Genomic DNA, 27,270 nt, shown 5'->3' with positions numbered 1-27,270 from the left:
ACTGCAAGTATGGGGTTAATTTGGATACATGCATATGTCAAACCGCACTATCTACTCATATCAGTTAGTCCCAAGCGTAGGCTTGAATCAATGCAAGAAGATAGAGTTACTGATGCTTCAGTTAGCAGCTCTAGAGTTAATTCTGCAATTCGCATACACTTGAAAGATAATTGTGTTTTTGCAGACAATCACCATGGAGGGGCCAAGAATTCATGAGTGCTTCAAAGATTAGATTACCAAAGAACAATCCAAAGAAATTTTTCATCACCTGTCTCAGTTTGGTGAGCAATGTAAGTCATTTACATAATATCAGAGAAGGGATATGAAAGTGCATATGTTGCTGATTGATTTGTTTTCCTCAGATGTCAATTGATGATTTGTAACCATATTGGGAACTACTCTATTGTGAACCAATGTTCCTAGCTCTTAATTTACAACTAATTCAACCCGCCAGGTGTCCAGCAGGTGTAGTCTCAAACAATTGATGCAACTTAAAATTCTCACCTCTGCTTTTTCATACGTGTTGGGGTTGGAACAATGTCTTTTGAAAGGATAAGAGGTGAGCTAACCACTCAAGATGGGCATCAACCTCTATCAATACTACTAAAGGCCCAAACATCATTAAGACGTGGCATCTTGGTTGCCTGGATTTTTTTAGTGGTGTATGCTCTTGCCTGGACAAATGACTGCCTCCATAACCCATATTGCATCTCCATGACGGGATTAAATTTTTTCATCTGTAGATCATCCCGGCTGGCCAGCCAGCCACCGGAAAATATCATACTAGGAACTAGCTTGCAAAACAAGCATGTAAAAGACTTACTGCCAAACCATCTATGGAAGTCGTATGCTGGACTCTATAAAGACAAATCAGATCATTATGAGATCATTCAAGCCCATTGATGGCACACAAAGAGGAACGCCATGAATCCATTACAATGACTCTTTTTTGTCTTCCACCATCAAAATGAGTGTATGCCCATAACCAGACCCTGAAATAGCATCTGCATCACCATCACTGTAGAACCCATTTTTTCCTGCTTTACTCTGGTTCGAATCAGACCCCATCAAGCTACTCAAGAATGTATTCGGTGTGGCTGAAGAAACAACTTCCTCCTGCTTGGTAGAAGATCCAAGTACATCAGAAGTCTCAGGCAAGAGTTCCCAACTCACATGGTAACCTGATAGATCATATATACCAGGTGCAAAAATGGAAAGGTGAAGAGGATATGTTTCTGTTACTCCACTACCAAGTCTATCGATTCTGAATGAGTTCAAAGAGCTCCAAATGAAGGGGGCAGCCAGGGTGTTGGCCTCTTCAAAGGCACTTTCATGCACAAAGGAACCCTTGCTTTCCTGTACTTCCAAACCCGTTGATGGAGTCTCCAGAGAGAGATCATACCAACCTGTCTGATTAGTGTGTGGTGGTTTTGAAAGTGCCGGATTTGTGACTGCTGGGTAACCCAAGGATGCCATATCCACCTTGACACAGGCTGTTTTGTGAGAGTAATTTTTAATGGTGAGATAAAAGGAGACATTGCAAGAGGAGTCCACAGAAAAATCATGAGTCATACTGGTGGGTCCTTCCATCATCCATACAAGTGGGGACGACTGCTTCATACTGCCAAAGAAGGTTTTGCCATAAAACCAGCAACTTGGACCAATCCTCTAGCCCCTCTAAGCTCAGAACACAATGTAAATAGCAAAGCAAATGCTTAACAAGGTTTGACTATACCTGCAATGGCAAATATGATGTGTGGCAAGCCGTTTACCATCCCGCAATGCTGCTGGCATCTCTGCTGAAGATTCATCTTCTTGTTCTGAAATGAGTATTATATCCAGCTTACTTTCCAGGAATTTCAATGGTTCCACGATCAAAGTGTTGCTCCCCTTCTGCACATTTTTCAACTCTATCAAACATTATACAGGTGGAATTAAGGGTCTTTACAGACAACCCCCACCCATCCGTCATGGGTGGGGATCTCCCCAGGCTGATCAATGTGCAGGATCTGCTGTCAAGACCCTAACCAAACATGTATCCATGCACAAGACCACAAATCACGATATAAAGAAAAGAAACCATGGACCCTGATATCTTTGAATGAGGGTGGCTATATAAGCTAACTATTGGGGAGATTGATAGGGAGTTGATCATTCCATCCTGGAGTCACGGCCTCACACAGAGATTACTCTGTGCCACGACACTCGAGGGTCATAGTTGGTATGGGACACCAAGGCTTACATGTATTAGAGTTCTCTCTCTCGACACCTCTATACCTCTAGCTTGGGGGTCTCCTGCCTAGTATGTCCTATGATGCCCTGCATGTTACATCTCAAGACCGGGACTGGTAAACGAGTCTAACAAATCTAGCCTGGGGTTAGTGTAAAGTCCTACCCTGAATCTCCCTAAAAACAGCTGAAAACCAAGGTTAGTCTTTAACCAAATCATGAGGTAAAAGGCTAGCTCACCTCCCAACCACAACCGGCATCCACCGATCTCCCCCGAGCCAAGGCTAGGGCTTCTTGCACAATCCCATAGGCCGGTTTCTAACTCCAACGTCCCATACCACTGAAGCCTGCCCGTAGGCTTTCAACACGCCAACCTTCGTACTCGCCATGTGCGTGGCATGAGCATGTCTGCTCTTTTGGTCCAAGTCAGACTGTTAGTGGGGTCCATCTGCACAACTATGTCTCATAATAACCCAAGCTCTCACTTAAATAGTGATAACTATGCCATAAATAGCTAACTCACTATAAAAGGCCATTAAGCTTGCTTTATCAATCTAGGAACCCTAGCCAAGTATCAACCTGTTAATCCCCAATCCCGGATTAATTTCCTAATCTGTAGATTAGTATCCAGGTACATAACAAGTAGGTTAACGTAGGGTTGGGTTGAGACATCCAAAGGGAGATTTAATGGTTAATAGAGCCATTAGCCTAATGGCTCTATTAACCGTTGGTACAGAATCATGTGCAGCAGCCCATTCAGGCATGGGTGCACTATCCAAGGCTATTTTCTGGCTCAGAAAAGCGGGCCAGATCAGGGCAGTCAGTGGGCACCCACATTGGCGTGGGGATGATTGCTAGTCTGGGCAACTGTGGCCAGTTTTGTAGCATGTTGCTGTTCGTATTTCGGAGCTCGTATGTGTGTCCATCTTTTGTATGTACCCATGTTTGTGTACTCGCTTGTGTTCGTGTGTGAACTGCCCCCAAAAGGGCTATGTATATGTGTGTCCACCTTGAAAAAAAGACTGTTGAAAACGGCCTTAGTTGGGTGTATGGAGCAGTTGCCATGGAGTCCTCTGGTAGAGAAAAAACCAATAGCAGCTGACCAAATATTGATGAAAAGCACAAAACTTACCAGGACTTGCAGAAGCATGGGAATTATATGCAAAAGCGAAAAAACAAGGTGGAAGAAGGGGAGGGGGGGGGGTGTTGGGGGCACTGCACAAGAAAGAGAGGGCGAATGGGGGAAGCGAGGGAGAGGGTGCACAGGGTAGCGGGAGCTTAGCTGTGTAAAAGCAAGGAAGGCTGAGATGAACTCTTATGTGCTGGTGAGGGCTAAATCGTTCTTGGAAATACTTGTAGTCAGGGGGGGAAAACTCTAGCATTCGCTGGGATTACAGGATAATTATGGTGCCTAGTTGTTTTTAATTGGTCGCATGCATGCCCACACATGGTTAGCCCTGGCCTTCCCAAATTTGCAGCCCAAAAGCATGGCGATCAGTCCAAGAAAGCAACTGAATACCAGGCCTAGGGTTAGGCTTCAACAAAAACAACTATGGAGGGTGGTACTCCATCTCTACTGGGGGGAGAAATGAAATGAAATATTAACGTCTCTACAAGGCCATAATGGCCTATGAGACCAAAACTGAGAGTACATTTGACGTTGGCGTCTCATCAAAGAGAACAACTAAATGAAACTAAAAAGTACAATAAACTGATTATCTTACAGTTCTAAGGACTAAAAGTAAGACTCCTAGATGATACTGAGTAGAAAATACTGGAAAATGTATATCAAGTAGATCCATGTATGCTGATCAGTTGAAGTGCTGCCCTCTCCTCAAATCAAATATCTCCGCCATGGGGCTGTCTAGAATGGAGAGGTCGTACACGCAAGGTAGGCGCCTCTGATGCTGCCGAGTAATAATGGCTTTGATTTGGCAATGGTGAGGATGCCGTGGTCGGGATCCTGGTGGGCGTGACCAACGAGCACGGCATAAGATGACTGCTCTATCAGTGGTGACTCCTTGAGAGCATGGCAGGTGCCCTGATGGCCCAATGGAGGAGGTATCAGGAGGTGTGTGGGCTGGGTTGCTGGTGCCGAAGAAATCTGTCAGGATCTTCTGTCTAGGTACATCATGGCTTGGTCTCTTGTCTGCCAATAGGGTCTCTCTGTGTCTCCTGAGCTCAAGTAGGAACAATCCCATACATCTCTGATCCTCAAACTCCATGACCCTGCGTAACGGCCCAAAACCCTCTTGGAAGAGGCAATGATATCTCCCTCGGATCTCATAATAGACTGTACATCAGCAAATGTAGTGCTCCTCTATCTCTGCCTCTTGGTAGCATAGATGACAAATGCGGTCATCCAAGATCTGATGCACATATCGCCCTGTCTCAATCCGCAGCTGGTGTGATGAGGTCTGGCTCTGTCCAATGGCACAACGTATCCCATGTGATAGGTGTACATCCATGTACACCCGACAGGTGATAAAATCATCTAGTCAGAGGTGTAGAAAATGGCTCTTGTAATGAGCCATTTTCAAGCCTAAGGGCTCAAGGGGATTAGTCCATGTCCTCTCTGTGTCCACTTTGATGATATCCATCTTGATCACGCGGCTTTGCTCTGAGCGGGTGAGATCCAGAAATGGACAATCTAGACTGTACTGAAAGGGTGGTAGTGCCTCTATCCGCAAACCATTTAGGTCAAACCATGATCTCATCTGAGCATACCAGCAATGAGTATCTCCATCCTCTGCCAACTGTATGGATGAGGTCAATGCCAATCGGGAGTACCTCTGTTGAGGGAGCTCCCATAGCCGCTGTAAAAAGGTTAACTACCTGGAATAGGGCCTCGATCACTACTGGTGCGGCACCCAACTCAGCCCGAACAATCTCATGTGGTACCAATGATTTGCTCCAAATCATGCGGGCAATCATCATAATCAGTGGTCTCTCCATTTGCCTCCATCCCTCATCCATCCCTCTCTAAGATCTGTGATGCATGCTGGCCCCCCAAATTGGAGCTCCGTATAGGAGGGTCAGTGTGACAAACGTATCAAATAGCCACAATTTGGTGCACGGCTCTTGAAACTGTATGTGTGCACACTGCCTCTCAAGTGCCCCCAAGGCTGCATGTCCTCAAGCTAATCTAGCTGTTGCTGCCTCCTTCAGGGAGAAACGCGGTCCTGTGAAAGTAACTACCAAGTAGACATATGACGTGACGTACTCAACCAGCTCCCCTCGGAAAGTGAACTGAGGCTCTGATGTCGTCACCCATGCCTGTGTGGTGTTAAACACCATAACCTTGGTTTTCCCAAGGTTCACTATCAAATCTCTATCCGCACAGAATGCCTGTAATGCATCCAGATGTCTCTGTAATCTCCCCGGAGAGTTTGAGATTAGAACAATATCATCTATCAACACCCTTGCCAGGCATGCCCCTGGGCCTCCCAATATGTCTACATAATCGGAGACCACATCAATGTACAGTCCAAAGAGGGTGGGCGATAGAGGGCATCCCTGCTTCATCCCTATCGCGCTGGTGACCATATCGGATAGTCTGCCTGGAGCTCGAACTTTGCCTGTCACACAGACTCATACAAAGCATATATCCCCCACTGCATATCCTCAGGTACCTCAATGTCATGCAATCTATGCATAAGCCTGGCATGTGGTACGGTATCGAAGGCTTTGCAGAAGTCCACAAAGCAACAGTGTATCCTTCTCTTCTGTGCCCTGCCCTCTTCAATAAGTGCTCGAAGTGTCAGTAGGTGATCCAAGGTAGTAAATCCTCTCCTGAAGCCGGCCTGTCCATGTACTTGATGACCATGCCTCTCTGCCCAGCGGCTCAGCTCCGACTCCAATATAGAGCCATATAGTTTAGCCAAGTAATGACCAATCATGATCTAGCAATGTAGCAATGCTCTAGAGAGATGATATTGCACAACTCGAAATGATGTGATTTACTACTTCAAATCAAGCACATGCTTTTGTAGGTTTACAACCTTATCTTTTGATTCAATCAAATTACACACTAAAATAGACTAATGCCACATGGCACACACTAATCGCCTCATGTAGGACCTGGAGGTCAGCCAACATGTAGAAGAGATCTAGGAAAACTTCTCATTCTCCTAGGTTCTCCCACCTTAGGGCCTAACAAAGCGTCCAAGGGGGTCACTTTATACATATGATACATAGCACCTAAGTGCACGGAGGGGTTTTTTTTTAATTGGGGGTCTTAAATGGTGTATACATTTATGTAAATTTATAAAGGGAGAGGTGTGTCACTTCTTGTTGGTCCCTCTTGCGCTCATGCATAGGGCTGGTACACATGCTTGTTTGACTTTGAGATACATTATCAGAAAGGATCTACCAATAAAAAGGCAGATGCCTTATCAAAATCCAGCATGTGAATCAGCTTTCGTTTTCTGACATACATTCTGACCTTAATGACTCTCCAAGGGCTTGTATCTGAGAGAGAATTCTGTAGTAAAATATGGGATATAGTCCAGACATGGGCAGCCCTTGTTAGTGCTGGTTTGAGAGAGTATTCTATTGGCAATGAATTGCTCTTTGAAAAAGAAATGGCTTGTGTAACCAATATTGATGGTACGAGGAGTCGTATCTTGTTTGAGTGTCGTGACACACCCTTTGTTGGGCATCCAAAGGTACTAAGGACTGAGCATTCAGTTAGACCAAATTTCTTTTGGCCAAGACAAAACTTGATGTCAAGCAAGATGTTCGAAACTGTAAAAAATGCCAAGTCAATAAAGCAGACTCAATGGGGTGATGTTATAGTTCATCTAGTGCGGCGTGAGTGTAGGAGTCCTCTGAAATTTTTAACGTGGGTATTCAAGAAATTGGACGCTAAAGTGAGTATGAGCTTGTATGATCATCTTCAGTCTGCTAGACAGAAAAATTGTGTGAATCAAACAATGGAAGACATGCTGCATGCATATGGCTCCCTGAGACAGTCCTATTGGGAAGAACATCTTCAATTAAGAGATTTTACTTACAATAGTGCTAAGCATTATGTTACTAAGATGAACCCTTTTATGCTTATGCATGAATATCAGCCTAGACCCCCCTAGATAATTGGCTTAGAGAAAGTTCAAGTTGGAGTAATCATTGACTTCTTGAAACAGCAGCAAGAAATGTTGCAGTTTGCAAGAGAAAGCAGTGTATGCAGGACACAGCGCAATTCTATGCTAACTTATAGTCCTAAGCATTATGCTACTAAGATGAGCCCTTTTATGCTTCTGTATGAATATCAGCCTAGAGCCCCCTAGATAATTGGCTTAGAGAAAGTCCAAGTTGGAGTAATCATTGACTTCTTGAAACAGCAGCAAGAAATGTTGCAGTTTGCAAGAGAAAGCAGTGTGTGCAGGACAAAGCGCAATTCTATGCTAACCAAAAGCGGTCTACGAGAGTCCTAAAAAAAGGCCAATGGGTAATGAGAACTAAAGAAGTCTATAAATTGTCCAAGAGCTATTCTTTTCTTTTTCTCCCGGGAAAAAGATCCTTCCATTAGTTAATGAAAAACAGCCACGATGGGCTAAATGCAACCACAAAGGGCTAGATACAAACTCGCCTCATGTACAAGGTGGGGATCAGATAATCAAAAGGCGGAGAAAGATGCACTTCCCCTCCGGGTGGCCGCTCTATGAGGAGAAAGCTATCTCATACGCCGGGGGGGGGGGGGGGGAGATAACCACACAGGTGGTTTGTAATGCCAAGTGGGATCACCACCTCTATCGGTGAGAAAAGGGCCACGCCACCAAAGCCTCAAGAAAGCTTCCCGCCACTTCCGCATGCGGTCAGAGCCACCCTGCAACTTCCCCCACTGACCGCTCAAGGTATGGATGATGTCAAGCCAAATGCTCATGATGGTCTCCGCTTGCAGAGTGTGGGTACCCTCGATGAGGCCGAAAACTGTCCCAAAGCCTCTTCCAAAAATCTGAGAGGAAACGCTCGGAGAAGCCCTATGATTGCCAATGTCCTCCTGCTACTTGGGTGCCATCTATCTCTGGCATCTGAATCCTATGACCTAACCACACTATGTATGCGAAAAAGGGGGCATCTAGTGTCTCCTCCCGATCTGCAGGATTATGCCAAGTCCACCCTCCCAGGTCCCAGTGGTGGAGGCGCGTGAGAGGTTTGCTCTCCCATATCCATAGCCGCCAAAATCTCTCCCTAACCACCTTGGCCGACAGGGGGATCTATGTGCCACTCACGTGCTTGAAATCCAATCACCCTCACCCGTTGTAAGGTGCAACCATTAAAATCCTCCAAGGGGGACTTGATCTCTCTAATCTGCCATGGGGACCAATAGAAAAAGTGGGTAAACCACTACCCTCATCCGCTCCGTGGACTGCCAAAAGAATATCATGCCTAATACACACGCCTAGCTAGAGTGGGGGGGGTTCCGGTCCGGGATAGGTCTAAGCCACTCATGAGGAATAGCAGAGTCAATGTCGATGCTGAGCCTATCTCTACCCCGGATCCTTGCTAGGCCTCTCTCCTAAACCTCCGGGGGTAACTGCCTATGTGCAAGCCAATTTCCAAGGGACCTGGCAGGTCCTATGCTCAACACACCCCATGATACATGAGGTCGGGTCCCCAACATTCAGCCACTACGTAAACGGATCAAGGGGTTCCAAATCAATGGCTGCCGAACACGCTCCTCTGAAGCTACCGGAGCTAGCTGCCTAAGGGCCAGCCTGAGGTGATCCCAAGCTCGCAGTAAACTGGCTGCAAATATGTCCTCAAAAGCTGGGCTAAGTCTGCGGGCCAGCATCTCAGTGAAGATCTATCTGATACTCTGTGGCCAAGGGCCCCCTAGACTCCTGAGCTGAGAGAAAATTGCTCATGGCCTTGGCGACGAAGAGCAAAGGTAAGGTGCCAGAGGATAGCCCTGTCGAACCGAGCGGGAAAGGGGAAATCTGTCGCCACCACGGGCTCCCTGAACGAGAACCTGACTGTGAGAGGCTGAGTAAAGTCCTGAAACACCACGGATCCACTCCACGGGTAACCCCATCCGGCTCATCGTGCCCTCCAAAAAGCTCCAATCAACCCTATCGTAAGCTTTCTCAAAGTCTAGGAGTAGCACTATGAGGTCCTACTGCTGCATCCTGGCCGAAGCTGTCGCCTCCTAGAAGGTGAAGATGTCCAGAATGCTCCAATCTTGAACAAAACCTGTCTGAGTGTCATGAGGAGGAAAGGTTGAAGTCTCCTGTTGATGGCCTTGGCCAAGATCTTGTAGGTGGTCCCAAGAAGGGTGATGGGTCTCCACTGTCGGATCTCCAATCTGTCAACACCCTCCTTAGGAATCAAGTGTATCAAACCCTCTGAAAGCCTCTCTGGCATGGCACATGTGGTCATAATCTCATTGAAGGCTGCTCGAAGGCTACCTTCCATGAGGTCCCAGTGTGACGAAGAAAGAAGGAAACATGAAGCCCTTCCGCCCCCAGGTATTTTCCCCTAGGAAGAGCCGTCAAAGCCTCTGCCAACTCCTCTACAATGAAGGGAGTCAACAAGAAGAACCAAGAGCGGCGGGGGAACCACCTCTCTCATGTGCCGCCAGACCCTCTCACGCACGTCCATCACCTACGGGGATAATGGGGCATCCGTGAGGAGAGATCGGAAAAAATCAGTGGCGATGGCTCTCACATGGGGGGGATCAAAAAAAATAGCTCCATCCTGGCCGTGCAACCTGCGAATTCCATCTCTCCTCCTGTGGGGACCGGCTATCTCAAAGAAGTCCCCCGTGACTCTATCACCGGCTTGGGTCCAAAAGGAAGATCTGGCATAGTATCTATACTCCACCCTCCTCTCCTCGATGGATCCGATCTCCGTATGGGCAGAAGCAAGCTGACTCTCAATCCAAGGGCTATCAGGGGAACTCTCCTAAAGCCACTGAAGAGAAGCAACACCCCTCCTTAGACTCCTCTCCAGCTCACAAAATCCTCCAATCTGCTCTGAGCTGCCTCCTGCATAAAACTGATGATAGACTGTCCGGAATCCTAAAGCTTGCGTGCCTGTCCTGCCTCCAAGGGTCCTCTAAGAACAGAATAACCAGAGCGTGATCCGAAAAAGTTGTGCTCGCCAAGATGCCAATCATGCCTCCCCGGCCGCAAGCCCACTCATCCACATGAAACTTGTCAAGTTGAGAAAGGTTGGGGCCGGTGCTCCTCCTATTGGACCGCGACAAGCACAAGCTCCTAGGGCTGCGCCCAAACTCTAGAAGATGCCAAGGATCTTGTCCCCTGAGTGCCAGTATCAACTCCTCCCAGGTAGAGTACTTTGCACTTGAGATTGTGACCATGCCTCCTCCGACTCTGTCTTCTGCTGCCTCACTCATGTTAAGGTCTCCACCCATGCACCAAAAGTCAGCCTGAGGAAGGGCCTGATGGAATGTGCTCCAAAAGATGGTTCTACATGTTGTGGCAATTGGGGCATTAACAATAAGGAAGCCCACGGAATCCTCTCCAATCAACATGGTGACCCACTGTGCTCGCCAACGACTATGACACCTGAGCCTGTCAATACTAGCAAGAGCTGCTCACTGGTAGAAATATAAACTCCACCCTGTGTCCCTGAGGGCTGAAAGAAGGAGACCAAAAAGTGTGACTCCTGCCTCGTAAAATCTTCCCGCATCGGCAGGTGCACCCCTTGGAAAGGTGGTGCTCCTAGAGGAAAAGAATGTCGATGGGTCCACCAACTGTAGCTATGTGAAGCTCTCCTCTGAGAACGCCTTGCCTCTGAAAGCACTAAGGCCCCCCCTAAACCCTGAATGTTCCATGAGGCTATCCACATATCAATCTCTGTGGGAGGCGGAACTATCAGAATTGCCCTCCACTCAAAGAGTCTTGAGCGTGGGTTTAGATGGAGAATAATCACAATCAATCCTGGGGCAAAGGCGCACCAAATGGGCATGGATCCTTTCCTCCATGTGTCGCCACTCTGTCTGAGCGCGAGACTAGGCATACTCGGAACTCCATCGATCAAAATGGAGGTATCTGTAAGAAGGGGGAGGGGTACTGCGACTGAGATATGCAGGAATACAAAGAGCAACACCTCCAAGCTGGAGGCCACCACCTTCCCATCCTGGTCTCTATGGCCTCAATCTCCAAGTTCCATCCTAGCCAAGGGCCAGAGGTGGGTGAGTACGTCAATGATGCAAAGACCGTGAAGATGGCGTGAAAGCTCAACAGCTTGCCCCTAGATGGCGACAGCCACTGACTCCGAGTCCCACTCTTTCTCCAAGGCTGCATCAAAGGAAAGGAGAAGAACATCGCACCACTCTCTGGCATAGAAGGTCTGGAGTGATGAAACACCACACATATCCGAATGGGAGCTACTACCTCCTAAAAAATATATGTACCTTCCGGCAACCCCAAGATCCTGGGGGGGGCGCACCTGGGGACTCCGGCGGGAGATCCCTCATCGGGGAAGCAACGATGGTCATCTCTACCGGCTTTGAGAATTGATGAATCAAGCGACGAACGGAGCTCGCCGTTGCCTCCACTCCGGGGACGGGTGCTGCTGGAGGGCAATAGGAGTTCTCTAGAGAGGCGGAGGGAGGGGGGAGTGCAAGCTCAGAGGAAGAGGACGGGCCAAAGGGCACTGCTACAAGAAGAGTCGGAGGCGAGGATGGAGGAGGAGGAGAAGGTGGGGTGGGGGGAGGAGGCGGAGGGGGGTGGGAGGCGCAGAGGAAGGAGAAGGGAGCGGCTGGGAGTGATCCATCGGAAAGGGAGGCTACTGGGAGGGACTCGTCGGGGGTTTAGTGGGGCTAGTTGGCCTCACTTGACACTACGAGCCACAGGAGGAATCTCAGCGGGGAAGCGGCCACCAAACACGAGGGGCCGAAGGGACTCTCGCCGTGATTGGAGGGAGTCAGAGGCGAGGATGGAGGAGGAGGAGGAGGAGGTGGGGTGGGGTGGGGTGGGGTGGGGGGAGGGGGAGGAGGCGGAGGGGGGTGGTGTGGGAGGCAGAGAGGAAGGAGAAGGGAGTGGTTGGGAGTGATCGATTGGAAAGGGGGGCTGTTGGGAGGGACTCGTCGGGGGTTCAATTGGGCCAGGTGGCCTCACTTGACACTAAGAGCCACAGGAGGAATCTCGGCGGGGAAGCAGGCGCCAAACCGGAGGGGCCGAAGGGACTCTCGCCGTGCTTGGAGGGGACCCATCGTCGACGAGACAGGTGGGTGTTGTGATAAATGCTCGAACGGTTCTCTGACAAAACCAACTCCTCCTGCACTCTGCCAGCCAGGCGTGCGCAGCCGTGGCGCTCAACTCTGGTACTCGACTGACAGCCCAGGCACGGCCCAACTGTCTGCCACTCTCCAGTAGAGCAGGGTCATCCGCGGTCAAGTACTAGTGCTCCGTTGCCTGAGAGCCTGCCTCTCTCTCTACCCCCTGGTGAGGATCTAAACGGGGACTGCCAGGGGGGGGGGGGGGGGGGGGACCCCGGAGGTGGTCTCCTGGACTGGTGCCGAGGGCAAGTTCTAGCATCTGCCTGCAAATGAAACATTAGCCCAAAAGGCCTAAATACTCCACTCGCTAAATGATGGGGTTGCCTTCTTGAAGGCATGGGATAGATATGACATGAGACACTGTCTTTGGCGAGGCAATACAAATGCAAAGGGATGGAATCCCAGCCGCTTGTTTGAGAGACGAGGCAGCGGTTTGGGGGGGGGATTCCATCACTCTCCCAATGGCTCCACCGATCACCGGGAGAAGAGGAAGGTATTCCTTCCTGAGGCCTGGGAAGCACACTGTCACTGGGAAGCCCAACACGCCAGCCAGTGGGTCGAAGCATTGCTACCACCATGCAAATAAGGCATGGGCCATAAGCAGTGCAATGGGGCTCGGTTGCATGACTCGATCTGACGCGGCTGGCGAGTCAAACTCAACTTGGTAGTAGCCACGCGCCAGAGGATCAATGTCTTGCAGGCCCACCGATGAGGCTCACCTGCAAAAGATCTCTGAGTTGTCTGCGCATAGGGCGGCTACCGACAATCTTGCATACCAGAGTGGCAGCCTCTAATGATGCAACAATCGTAGCGAGGAGCTGAAGATCCGCCTCAGAGAAAGATAAGCAAGTAACAACAGCCTCGGCCGGGGTTGACAGAGCGGCTGCCATCATTGAGTCCTAAGGGTGAAGGCCAAGACTTGCCGAATTGAGAACGCCCCAAGAACTGAGAAAGCTGCCTGTAGAAGACAGAGGAGAGGCAATGAAGGAGGGAAGGAAGAGACATGGGGGAGGGGGGCAGGCGGAAAGGGGTAAGGGGAGGACAGCGCAGTGGGAAACAGGGGGGAAGGCGGGGCAGGCAGAAGAGGGGGGGGAGGAGGCAGTAGGGTGCAGATGATAGTGGGGGGGGAGAGGGGGGGACGCAGAAAAAAGGCGAGGCAGCGAAGGGCCCCGCGCGGGGGCGGGGGGGGGGGGGGGGGAACACAGAAGGCAGCAATGGCAAGGCAGCACTGATCAAGGGGGAGCAGCTCGCAGCTCAGCTACGATGAGAATATTATCGAGCAACCACTCTTTCCACGAGCTATTCTTTAACTTATTTGATCTTGAAAAATATTAATGAGATGGCTTTTAGATTGCATCTCCCAGATGGATTTCGCATGCATGCTGTCTTTCATGTTTTGGGATGTTTCAGAAATGCATTTGAAGAGCATAAACAAGCGAACATTAAATGTCACAATGATGACAGTTGTGTTACTGCCATGTCTTCTGAAGAGACTACTTTGCAAGGTACAATACAGTGGAGCTATCATGATTTGGGTGCATCCCATGATGTTGTATATGTTGAGCTGCAAGCAGTGGTTTATGCTATGGATGACGAGTAGTTAAATGCAGTACGTTGTCCGCATGAAGATAGAGCAAAAAAACTATATGCAACATTAATGACTTGGATGATGTACATAGACACAAGGTAGCCATCAAACAAATACTTAGCATGTAGCGAGTGAGTCGCGTATAGTCTCTAGTTTGAAAGAAAAGGACATTTGGTTGCTTAATTCACGTGCGAGCACACATCTAATGCATTAGAAGCGTCAGTTTGCCCCTCTTTTCAAGTCCAAGAATGGCAAGTTTGTGGGTGCAGGTAGTACAAGCGAAGGTGGATTATGTGTGTTTGTGGCAATGTCGTTATGGCTGATTATGCACATGCTAGTGTAGAGGAGGTAACAACTATGCTCTAGTAAAACCCGAAATTCAAATGTTTGTTTGTGGTGCCATCATCAGATGGAGAGTATTTATCATTTGATACGGGCATGCACTAACACAAGGGATTTTCTGAATCGTCTATTTTCGGATATGTGAATCAGATTCCCTAGGGTGACATTTGGGAAAATATTTTGGATGTTTGGAAGGTATCCTTCCAGACTGCAGGAATATGCTCTTTTCTTTGCATGGGTGAGATATTGGGCTATATTGTGATCAGCAGAACTATGAAGTGTTTTTCCACTGTTTTTAGATGCGAGCCTCTCGCTTTGAGGGCTCTCGAATATAAAATAGATTTGACAGTGGTTTCACCAAAAAAAGTGTGTTGAAGAAGCTTTGATACGTTAGGAAATATAAAGTCGCAATTCGCAAATCATCTTTCCTGAAAAAAAGCATACTACAAGATACAGAAGTGACACTAGCTGTGTGAGCTTGGGTACACTTCTGTGGCAGGGATCTTCAGGTGGTCCGCAGCAACTTCCATTTCAGAGGTATGAAGAGAAAAGAATTTATGTAAAGCTTGCATTGATGCATACACATCTAGTTGGTCAAGTCCCTACACTGAGCACATGTGGTGCTTGCGATAGACTCACTCTCATAGATGATTTGGTCTCAGAAAGTAAGGATTTGCTTTCTAAATCAGAAGTCGCATACTTTTGCTAGATTTAGAGATTGGAAGACTCGTGGTGGATAAAGAGTCTGCTTGTAAATTCTACATCTTGAAAAGTGAAAGAGGGGGGGGGGGGGGGGGGGGGGGGCGGGCAAGTACAAAAGCTAACTATCTGCTGATAAAGAGTCTGCTTGTAAATTCGGGGCGCGGGCAAGTACAAAAGCTAACTATCTGCTGATAAAGAGTCTGCTTGTAAATTCTACATCTTGAAAAGTGAGAGGGAGCAAGAACAAAAGCTAGGTATCTGCATGATCCACAAAGTTATGAAGAGGCCATGAGACATGTAGAGCATGCAGTGAGAAATGCAGAATGGAATAAAGCCTCATTCTTATGATCGAGACTTGAGAATTGGTTGATTTGCCTCAGGGACACATTACAGTGGGTTTCAACTTTCAAGTGGGTTTTTAAGAAAAAGATCAAAGCAGATGGATCTACATACAAAGCTTCTTAAATAAATAGATTTTTGGCAAAACCTAAACTTTAGTGCATAGATGCACATATAAAAAACTTTTTGCACTACTACAGTTTTTTAATCAAACCAAGCGTATGAGCTTGATATGTGGCCTACTAGCCATCATCATGCATTCCATATTAGTGGTCTGTATAAAGCAATTATTTACGCTAAATAGTTTTGAAAGGCCCTTGTGGAGAAGTCATCACCTTTTCTTTTAAAACCCTCTCTTGTGCATGAAATTTGAAAACTGGCCCTGTTGTCACATCAATCAATGGTTCTCTGCTGCTCGGTGATCCTAACTTGACGTTGCTAACAAACTTCGGATGCATATATGAAGATACTTTATGCCCCTTATCCTCTAAATCAGCATGCTAAAACCACCCATGCACATGGTTGGATCAGTATAAAACCATCAGTCACCTTGCACCATCATTTGTAATAAGGTTAGCCTTTTTGGGCATCCATAAGAAATAATCAGCTGAATGTGTGTGAAAGGATTACCAATAGCTGGAAGAAAAGCGACATTGTCTGACCAGCTGGCAGCAGCTGCGATGGGCTCACAGATGCAGAGAGGAAAGCAATATCTCTCTGGCTAAAGTTGGCCGTTTTCTCTTTAGAGGTATTGCATTCTACAACTGGTGGCAGTAATGGTGCAATCTGGCACCTATTTCCAATCAATGACACTTGCCGTAGCCAAAAGCTGTCAATGCTGTGTTTATTTGTAATATCAAGTCGTAACAGGTACTGGTCAAGTTGCAGCAGACATGGAGATATATCAACAGAAACTTGCAATGATTGAATAACCTGCAAAATCAAATCAGTAAAGCATCATGTATCCAATAAAAACTTTGACATACTTGGGCCTCACCCAGCAAGGATGAAAGGACAGTTGTGCTGGAGAGCTTCATCTCTTCAGTCCCATGCTGCAAGCTGTGAATCCCTCTTTTGAATCTCTGGATCTCCCCTCTCCACACCTCTTACCTGTTCAGAGCAGTCCCCCCTTCCCTTTCTCCTCCAAAGGCATCTTTTCTTGCAAACACACCTGTTCTTCCACTGCATAACCCTGTATACTCGTTATCTGTTTTCTATCATCCTGTTCCTTGTAAGGTATCTTGACTATTTGCCAATGACAGATGGCTACAAATACTGATGCTACACTACACAAAACAGTCATCTTCGCAAAAACACCCAAGCCAAGCAACACAAAGCATAGATGGAAACCGAGAAAGGGAACGAGTGCCACCAGTAGGGACACCACAGGGCATGGCCTCTCGTCTAAATGTCACTAGTGAAGCCACTACGGTGATGTCTAGATCAGATCATGAATGAGATGAGTTTGAATTGAGATCTTGTCTGGATTGTGAATGGCGTAAGTCCACACTAAAACGCCTCCGAATGGGAAACAATCCTGAATGGGCGATTGAAGACTGTTCACTTCATAAGATAAGAAATCTGTGTTGTGCATATGTGAATAGCTCTTCATTGAGGTCAAAGACGTGCATGATTGTGGGTCATTTGTGAAGGAGTGAACAGCTTTCTATGCATGGACATTGCATAGGATTTAATGCCTCCAAGTTATTTACAAATCCACAAGAAAAGGATTGGCCAATCTGAGCACCCAAAACTCTAAATAAAGTGTGCGAAAATAATAAAATGATTTTTTTCATGTAATTTAGTCAGCTCATAAAAGAGAGCCTTCCACTCCCACAAAACACACACGACCACCCCTTGCTTTCATTTTGTTTACCAAGATGTAGTGCAAACCATTACATAGCAATATTCAGGAAATTACACTTCTCAAATGAAGTAAATGCATCTGTGCAGTTTTGCAGTAAATTCAAAAGAACAATGAGTGGCAGCCCGCAACAAGTGTTTGACTAGATGTTAGGCTTACTTGAAGAGTATGACTCATTCTAATTGTACGATATGGTAGCCCAGTTTCTTTCTTGTCTGCCTCATAATAAAGAACATTATTGAGCAGAAAAATGCCCGCCTCTTTCGCATGCAGCCAAAGTGGCCACAACAAAGTGGATCTGCCTGCCAGAACAACCGTCTAAATGCACAAAAGGGAGCATACAGTCAGTTATAGCATTTCTCTGGTTCTCCTGCTGCTTAATTTTGTACTTAAAAACAAAGGCATCAATCCATCCAGCGCACACTACAAACTAACCTCTGGAAACCTGTATATGGAGGCATTGGCAATATCTTCATAGTTTAACTCTCCCCCATTCTCTTTCTTTTCCACAGAAGTGGCTTCAAGGCAGCTAGGAAACTCCACATCAAGATCTTTCAGATCTCCCACCAGAAGGATTCCAGGCTGGCTTGTGCAAAACTTCAAGTTCTGGCCTCCACATAAGGGCAATAGATAGTTAGATGCACAGCTTTATGTAAATATGAGTGTTCTACAGATTCAGAGCATTGTAAGTGAGAGAAATTAATAGCCAGAGGGACCTTAATTGCAGCATCGGATGTGTTTGACAGCTCCAAGATGACACGGTGTAGCTCGCCTGAATTAACTCTCTCTGGCATCCCATGCAAGGAGGCTTCCAGCCTAGGCATGTGCTGAAAAGAAAATGTTTGGACTAAATGGTGCAATTAGACATTGCAAAACTCATGCCCAACACAAGCATATATCATTACACACAGTCCTCATATTATACAAGCTACCTTCTTGAATCCCATACCTCGTGAACGAAAAACTTGAGGCGCTGGTGAGGTGGATGAACATGAGGCTTATCACGCCTGCCTTTCCTGGTTTTTGTCTTTGGGCCTCCCAATGTAAACATTTGATACCCTTGTACTATACCAAACATGGTCCATTTGATCCCTAGAATGTGTAAAATACCTTGTTCATGGGGCACCACCTTCAGTCGTGCCTGCATACCAACCACCAACAAATCACTAGACTGACTGATTAATCAGAGTGAACGTCCAAGCCCCCACATAATACAACCTTCAGCCACACAAAAGAGACATCCTAAGACGTGCACCCTAGACACACACACAGACACCAGTAGCCACAACAGAACTTGTTAAACAAGCCAAGAATGCCTGTGACGTATAATAAAAAAGGATGTGATGTCATATAGTTCAACCGTGCTTTCACAAAGTGATAGAGACCAGACGTCCACCAAGACCTTAAACTAGACAAGACAGAAACAGACGACCTCGAGGTTTAGACATGCACACACAGAGAAGTGTAGTCTGAATGCACCACGAACACACGTAACCAGAAGCCTCTTATAACAGAGGAGGAGGGTTGAGGTAATAAAGATCTAGGTAACCATAGACCACAGTAACTCTAGTTAAACAAGCCATGCACACCTATGACATCTAACAACAAAGGATGTGAGGTATACCATATAGTTCTCCCCTGCTTTTATTGTGAAGGACTCTTCAGTTACCATAACAGATGGGTTCTGCTGCCGATCAAGATATTGGCTTCCTTCATCCCTGTACCTAGAGATTTGACACAAAATTAAAAGAGATATATGCAAGCATGATCCTGTAAAAGGACTGGAAGATATTAGAGATCCTCTAATTGCTGCCCATCAAGGTGCTGGCTTCCTTCATCCCTGTACATTGAAATTTGATATAAAAAATTGAAAGAGAGAAATGAAAGCATGATTTTCTCCAATAGGACTGGCAAACGACCCTCTCAAGGATCAAGTGATAAAGCCATACCAAGAACACAGTGATTAGTGATGTGTGTAAGAAATAGAATATAGACTTGCCTGTTCAACTTGAGGGCTTCAACACCTGGTAATGCTGACTGATTTGCATCAGTTTCACTTAGGACCTCTAAGTCTCTACTAGCCTCGAGTGCTCCTGTTACACATTGTAATCAAAAAATATTGTTGAAGGTATAATATATGGCTAAAACTGTGCTGAGCTTTCAGTAAAAAACTGCAGATGACTTACCCTCTTTTACACCCGAGCTTTCAGTAGAGAATTCACAGATAAGTGACAGAGATGAAAGATTCAAAAGAATTTGAAGGGGATTGATTAACTCCACATTTACAGTCAAAGTTTCTGCAAAGTAGTAAATCAGCTGAAAGTGAGTACGATGAACAATGATAAAAAATGAAAACAACACAAAGCGTTACGCATCCCGTTCAACTATGGCACTATCCACGACTCAACAAAGAAAAGAAGGTAACATCCTACATACATACATTCATAAAACACACACACACACACTCTTACTCTCTTTATTTTTTTGTAAAAACCAGTGTTCTATTTCTTCACGGACAAGAAAAGAAGCCCTCAAAAGTGAGGAAAATCAGAAACAGTGGAAAAACAAGTCTAACTGCACTAGTCCATCTCTTGTAGTCTATGGCAATCATAAAGAGATTGACACAAAGACTGGCGAAAATATGAGTACTTGTCAATCTGTGTAGAGTGAAAGATCACATGATTGCGGCCAATCTAGAGTCTCCAAAGTGCCCAAAAGCGTGCATACTCAGCCAGTCTTAGGTGATATCTCCCAAAGATCAAGAAATGCTTGAGGAAGCGACATCCTGGAAATCTGGCAGCCAAAGAAACATGTACTCTATGCAAGAAGTCTCTGGTATCCAAACACACCCATAAGTAAATGAGACACTGTCTCATTGCAATTTGAGCATCTAGAGCAAGGGCAGATGCTATCCTTCTCTTGGCTAGAGTTTCACCTACAGGTAGCACTCCAACCACCCATCACCAAAGGAAAACTCACTGCTTTAATGGAAATTTGTTGTTCCAAATCTTTTGGAGATTTTGTTTCCACCACTTGGCTGTCTTATCCATATTCCAAAGCCTGTTCGAATGAGTAGCAGTCCACGGCTCCGGAACAATCAATCTGTATATTCAGGCAACAATGAGCTGTGACATAGGTACTTTGGGAAAACTAGGCTCATCTCTTTGCAACATCCAATCTAACAATCTGTTCTCTCCAATAACAAGTGGAATCACTTCAAATTGCTACAACAAAGCTCTAATTTTCTGCCAAACGGGCCTCTAAGGCATACCCAAATTCCATATCCTCCCCTAGATAGGCCTGTAATGCATGGTCAAATTCCATATCCTTGGGAATGTAAGTATTCTGCCATCCAAAGAGACGACATCCTGGATAAGACATGTTTTTAGTAGAAAGAAAATAGGTTTTCATTGGCTCCTAAACCACCAAAAGTTCCAAGAAAAAAATTTCTCCGGTAAATGCTCTCTAACTTTTTCCCAATCAACTATCAGACTAGTTGTGAAAGGACAGCCTGATATCTTCTTCCCTTGAAGCTTTTCAAGAAGTAAATCCCAATGTGTACATTGCCACCTCCCAAAAAAATACGTTTTTAGTGTAGTAGACATAGCTGCAATCATTACTATCCAAGGCTGTTCCTCCACAAAAAAAGGTGGACAGCATAGTTGCTTTTCTTGCCAAAACATGATAATGAATATTGAGAATATTCATCCCTCCATGCATCTTTGGCGAACAAATCCATTCACAACTCAAGAGCTTCTGATGTTTGGTTTTCCATAGGAATTCCATGGTATGAGACATGAATGCAGTAATATGTTTCTTTGTCCATACTAATAGAGGCAAGAAAAATTGTACATAAGCCATCAAGATGGACCGTACATCCTCATTCCCACATGTAAAAGGCCAGGTAGGCAATTGCCACTTTCCAATTTTGCTTTCATCTTCTAAAAGACCCAATCTGTGGCATCACTAATAGATACATCCCACCTGCATGTGATAGCCGGACCCGGATGCTTTTTGAGTGCTCCGGACTCAATGCGTGTACTCAATACATACTCAATCAAGGATGCCAGCTGGACATTAACGACCGCTAGATCACCGGCATCTTTGACGGTCCGTCTTTGCCCGCCACAATGGGTAACCCAGATGTCTAACAATATCTGTTGGTGGGAAAATCTGTTGTGCCAATCCGATGCTCTAAGTGGTAGCACTTTGGATTTGCGAATATTGATGAACAATCCTACACTCTCCCCAAACAATTGGAGACCCCTCATAATTGTTTGCAAAACTTGCGGAGTGTTTTTAGGGAAGAAAAAGGAATCATCACCATAAGCCTGTGCCACTAAATTACAACCATCTAGCAATTGCAAACCATGCTAAAGTTCTTGATCCGTGAGTTTGTCCATATATAGAAGCAAAGGGTAAGTCGCAATTGCATATATTAATCCACTCAAAGGGAAACCCTCCTTGACTGATTTACCCAATTTCCAACGATAGGACAATCCTTTGTCCAATATACAACATGTACTACTATCTTGATAGAGCCAGTAAATAACTTGCTATTTTTAGGCCCAAAACCAAGTTTTGTCATCACTGCACCTATGAAATCCCATTGAACTATATCAAAAGCTTTTGCAACATCTATCGGCAACAACAATACATCCTGTTGTGAGTATTTGCATACTCAATACCCACATAAGCATTACAAATGTTATCTGTGATTTGTCTTCTAGGACCTAGGTACAAAGCCCTATTGGGCTTGATACAATCCTCTGTGCAATATCTTTTTGACTCTCCGAGTTATATCTTAGTGATGATCTTATAAATAATAGACATAAGAGTAATTGGACAATGCCAGCCCAAAAGATTCTGGTAGAGTTGCTTCTTTCGCACTAATCTGACTAGTCCTCCTTTCCAGGATGATGGCATCACACACTACAATCATGATTGATCGATCATAAGTAATAATGGATCCTCAAGCAAATCCCAGAATTGCAAAAGGAATTCCACAACAATCAACCCATCCCATTCAAGAAATTTCCATTTGCCTAAAGCCTTGACTACATTGTGGATCTCTGGAGATGTAAATAGGTTTTCCAGTTCAATGGCTTCCTGCACATCCATTATTTCTATAACATTCTAAAGCAATATTGTACAAGCATGTGTCATAGGAGGGATTTCAGCAAGAGGCAATGCAAAAGTTTGCTGAAATTCAGACATTCCCGCTCAAGCTGCAGTAAATTTTGAGCCCACTCTCTCCCATAACCTATGCAGGGTCTCAGGCTGCAAGCAACATGGTATTTCTCTTGCAACTTTGCAAGATGCCTTGCACACAGGATCCCTTGTGGAGCAATGTCATGTGGGAGAGCAAGTATGTAGGCTCAGGCTCAGGAAAATGGAGGCGCCATTTTTGTCCAGAGGTGTATCCTGGCAGCATTACACGATTGAAGGCACACTTGGCATATACAAAGGGCCATGGCATGGGACCTTGTAAGGCCGTACCATGACAGTTGGTACTCCAGACTTGGTAAGTAACAAGTTACTAAGTATAACTTTTCTAAGAATATTGACAATCTTATACTTCTATTCAATGATGAATGGTGTTGATTTTATTTGCAGACGCATTGCCATGAGAGTTCTCTCACAAGACTGTAGTTCAGGACCTTGTGAGAGAAACTGGAGTACATGGGCACTTTTCCACACCAAGAAGAGGAATAGGCTCTCAACTGCATAGTTGGAGAGGCTTGTGTTAGAGATCCCCGACATCCCTGGAGGAGAGAGATATCTATTCCATGTTGTATGAGGAGACTACAGCTACATCTAGTGGTACATGATCCCAGGGACGGGCTAGTGTAAAGCCCCAACCAGATAAACCATAGTCGCATGGGACACGAAATGGTGACGGGGATGGAAAAGATTGAGAATGGCCATTCCCTGTGACTATAGAGTGACATGGGACAGGAAGATGCTGCCATCCCCAACATTCCCGACTCTAAAAATGCCCATTCCCTGTAACTATGAGATAAACCCTACAATTAAGCATAAATATGGAAACAAAAAGGACATAGCATCAAGCTCATCGCCCAACCATAGAGCCATTCAGGCTCACCCCTGAGCAAGGGAGACAGTAGCATCTGAGACATGGCTCCATGTGCAAAGTCCCTGGCGTCCCATACCACCAGTACACACCCATCGGATGTAAGCACGGAGTAGTCTCAAGGCCTTGAGTCCAAGTCTAAGGAGCTCTCTCTCAAAACTGACCCATAAAGTGACTTATATAGGCCTCCTATAAACCAGGAGCTAAATTTAGCACATGTCTCATAAAAACTACTAATACCCCCACTTAAGATGCTTAACCCTGGGCTATGGTTAACCCAACCTGAGGGTCTTAACCCTAGTTAGCCCTAGGACGTAGCATACTTCCCCCCTTATGAACCATTGATGTCCTCAACAATGAATTCAGGGAATCAACTCTTCAAACTACACACTGACTCCCATGTAGCCTCGACCTCAGACCGTCCCTTCCACTTGATCAAGTACTCTGAATAAACGGTATTCCAAGACCGTTTTGTACGTTGATCCAGAACCAACTCAGGCTCTAGGGGAATATACCTGGTCATATCTTCAAGGTTAGGGATCTCCTCCACTAGGACAATCTCATCACCTTCACGGAGACATTCCTTTAAACGACTGATGTGAAAAACAAGGTGAATCTTGATTCCAGAAGGAAATGCTAACCGATAAGCTACCTCACTAATCTTCTTTGTGATTGATAAGGACCACAACATCGAGAAGACAGCTTGTAAACCTTACCAATTCTCATCGTTTTAGAGTCCTTTGGAACTTTAAGATACACTCACATGTCCTCTTGTAAGGCTCTAGGAGTTCATCATTGGTTGGCGTAAAACTGAGCGCGATCTTGAGCACTCTTTATGCTTTCCCTTGCAATTTTCAACATGTCTTGCATATCTTGCAAGAAGTCCACTGCTAATTGCAATTTGACTTCCCTTAACCCAACAGCTATAGGCGACTTTGGTTGATAACCATACATAAGCATGAATGGGCTATAACCAGTAGCCGCATGCTTACTGCTGTTATAAGCAAACTCAATCTATGGGAGATACCTTTCCCACTCAGACTGTCTCTTGGAGACATACGCCCTCAACATATCCTCCATAGTCTGGTTAGTCCTCTTTGTTTGACCATCCGACTCAGGATGATCCGAAGATGACATACTCAAGCGTGTTTCCAATTTGGAAAATACGGATTGCGAAAATTGTGCAGTGAATTTGGGATCCCTGTCACTCACAATCTCCTCAGGTAGTCCATAAAGCTTGTACAACTGCTCCACAAAGAGCTGAGCCAACTCGTGACTCTTCACCCTCGACTTAGTAGGGATAAATCTTGCCATCTTCGTCAATCGGTCTACAACAACCCAGATTGAGTCATGGCCCCTATTAGTCCAGGGTAATCCAGCTACAAAATCCATCGAGATACTTTGCCATTTGTTCTCAGGAATTTGCAAAGGATGTAACAATCCACCAGCTCTAAGCCTTTCAGCTTTGTTAAGTTGGCACTAGGAACACTTCCGCACATAATCCTCGACAAAGGACTTCATGCACGGCCAGTAAAAATGCCGACCAACCAAGGCTAAGATTCTATGTATGCGCAGGTGCCCTACACTAGGTGCATCATGGCACTCATGTAATATCAAAGTTTGGACGTCCAAATCACTGGGCACACAAACCTTGCTATCCTTAAACAGTAATCCACCTCTAATGGAATACTTTTCCAATATCTTTCTCTCAGCAACACTCACCAGAGTGTCCAGAACACTCGGATCTCGCAGGCTGCTTCCGGCCTGGATCAATTGCCAGATTCGACCAAAATGGGAATCTTGTTGACAACGCCCTTTGAGAGAGAGATAAAAGTTCTCAACAAAAGAGATAGCATTAACCTCGGGGATCCTACCACGGGCATCAGCAACCCAATTGGTTGTTCCCCTACGGTAACGCATCTCAAAGTCAAACTCTTGCATGAGGTCAACCCATCTCGCCTTCCGACCCCTTAGGTCCGGCTGATCACAAATATACTTCAACGAATGGTGATATGTCCAGACTACAAATCAAGACCCATACAAATAGTGTCTCCAGATCTTCCACGCATGGAAAACTGCCAGAAGCTCCTTTTCCTGGGTAGGGTACCTCATCTGTGCATTTGAAAGCTTTATACTTTCAAATGCTATGGGCCTCCCATCCTGGAATAGGGCAGCACCTATTGCATAATCACTGGCATCCGTTTCAACCACAAAAGGTTTACTAGGATCCACAATACACAACATAGGCGCCGAGGTAACAAGCTCCTTCAATGCTCTGAAACACTGGTCCAACTTGTCACTCCAAAACCACCGAAGGACTTATCTTGCCTTTCTTGCTTCTCAACCCCTTTAAGGGTTCAGTCAAAGGGGCGGCAATCTTGGCATAAGCCTCAATGAACTTCCTAAAAAAGCCAGTGAATCCCAAATAAGATTTCACTTGCCTAATTGTCTTTGGAATAGGCCATTCAAGGACCTTCCGAACCTTTTTCGGCGGATCAATCTTCACACCGTCAACGGTAATGACATGACCTAGATACAAGAGTTCCTGCTTAAAGAAGTCACATTTTGACTCCTTTGCATATAGCTTCTCTTGTCTGATAATCTCTAAGACGACTTTGAGGTGTTGTATGTGTTCTTCTAATGACCTACTGTAAATCAGTATGTCATCCAAGAAGACAACAATACACTTCCCCAGATATGGACGAAATAAATCATTCATCATCTGCTGGAAAGTAGCAGGAGCATTAGTCAACCCGAAAGGTAAGACTAAAAACTCATAGTGGCCATAGCGCATCCGAAACGCAGTCTTAGGCACATCCTCAGGTTTAATCCTTATCTGATGATAGCCTGACCGTAAATCAATCTTGGTGAAATACTTAGCACCCTGACGACAAGTCATCCATCCTTGGTAAAGGATACTTGTTCTTGACAGTGAGCTTGTTCAAGCCTTTGTAATCCACACAGAAGCACATACTACCATCTTTCTTTCGTGAACAGAAGAACGGGAGCGCCCCATGGAGACTTACTAGATTGAACAAAACCTTTATTGAGATACTCTTGCAGTTGCCGAGCAATCTCGTCCTCTTCCCTCTGGCTAAATCGATAAGATTGCCGGGAGACAGGATGGCTACCAGGTAATAGCTCAATCTCATGGTCAACACTCCGCTCGGGTGGCGGACCATCTGGTAACTCATTAGGAAATACATCACTAAACTCTCTTAAAATATCATCCAAAATTTGTTGTTCTTTAGTATAACTATTGCTTGAGATAGAATTACACTCTAAAGCAGATGATCTTAACAAAATTTCAGAATTGAAAAGATCATAGACCAACAAAAAGACAAAATTTGGATCAAAAAAGAGATTCATATATATCCTTGGCCAAAGCCTGAATCGATTTTACATCAAAAAATCCACGAGGGACATCACCCCGGATTACAGAGAGTTCGCCATCATAAACAAACGAGAGCTTATGAGTCTCTCTCTTGTCAAAAAACCAAGACATTCCCAAAATCATATCCACCCTGTCAAGGTTCATGATATGGAAGTCCAAAGCCTCCCGGTAGTCCTGAATCTGGACCTCCACTCTAGGCACCGTTCGATCCCATACTTCCACGTCTGCACCCCAAGCAAGGTTGACCACATACCGATGATCACTTGCCTCCGTGGGTAGCTGGAGTGTCTGTACCAAATATGAAGAAATAAAATTGTGAGTAGAACCGTTGTCAAATAAAATCCGTACCTTTTGACCGCCTACAGATCCCTCAACTCGGAGAGACTTAGCTAACATCCACAGCAACTACTTGAGGCCAAATGATGAATTTCAATTGAAGAGATTAAAAAGTTCCTTTGTAGTTCCGTAA

The 27,270-nt window shown here is 45.6% G+C and overlaps 1 protein-coding gene across 13 annotated transcripts in view; it reads right to left on the bottom strand.

Annotated features, from left to right (window-relative positions):
• Nucleotides 1-209: 209 nt before the first annotated feature.
• LOC147627010 (uncharacterized) overlaps nucleotides 210-27,270 on the bottom strand; it is a 95,079-nt gene continuing 68,018 nt past the window's right edge. For 5 of the 13 annotated variants that reach the window (XM_086815605.1, XM_086815603.1, XM_086815609.1 and 2 more), the window contains 11 exons: nucleotides 19,500-19,610; nucleotides 19,313-19,406; nucleotides 18,938-19,037; nucleotides 18,263-18,454; nucleotides 18,030-18,140; nucleotides 17,749-17,919; nucleotides 17,473-17,631; nucleotides 16,080-16,382; nucleotides 15,785-15,949; nucleotides 1,736-1,893; nucleotides 210-1,621 (listed from right to left, as the gene is read on the bottom strand). In XM_086815605.1, coding sequence (XP_086671731.1) covers nucleotides 934-1,621; nucleotides 1,736-1,893; nucleotides 15,785-15,949; nucleotides 16,080-16,382; nucleotides 17,473-17,631; nucleotides 17,749-17,919; nucleotides 18,030-18,140; nucleotides 18,263-18,454; nucleotides 18,938-19,037; nucleotides 19,313-19,406; nucleotides 19,500-19,610 — 2,252 coding nt within the window. In that variant the 3' untranslated portion in view covers nucleotides 210-933. Of the gene's footprint in view, nucleotides 1,622-1,735; nucleotides 1,894-15,784; nucleotides 15,950-16,079; nucleotides 16,632-17,472; nucleotides 17,632-17,748; nucleotides 17,920-18,029; nucleotides 18,141-18,262; nucleotides 18,455-18,937; nucleotides 19,038-19,312; nucleotides 19,407-19,499; nucleotides 19,611-27,270 lie in introns of all 13 variants that reach the window. The other 8 variants (XM_086815606.1, XM_086815604.1, XM_086815612.1 and 5 more) reach the window with 5 other exon arrangements.

This window comes from Cibotium barometz, chromosome 21, assembly GCF_041138505.1.
Source record: "Cibotium barometz isolate CiBa-2024 chromosome 21, ASM4113850v1, whole genome shotgun sequence".
In the NCBI taxonomy this organism is placed as follows: domain Eukaryota; kingdom Viridiplantae; phylum Streptophyta; class Polypodiopsida; order Cyatheales; family Cibotiaceae; genus Cibotium; species Cibotium barometz.
This window is presented reverse-complemented; position numbering and strand designations above follow the sequence as displayed.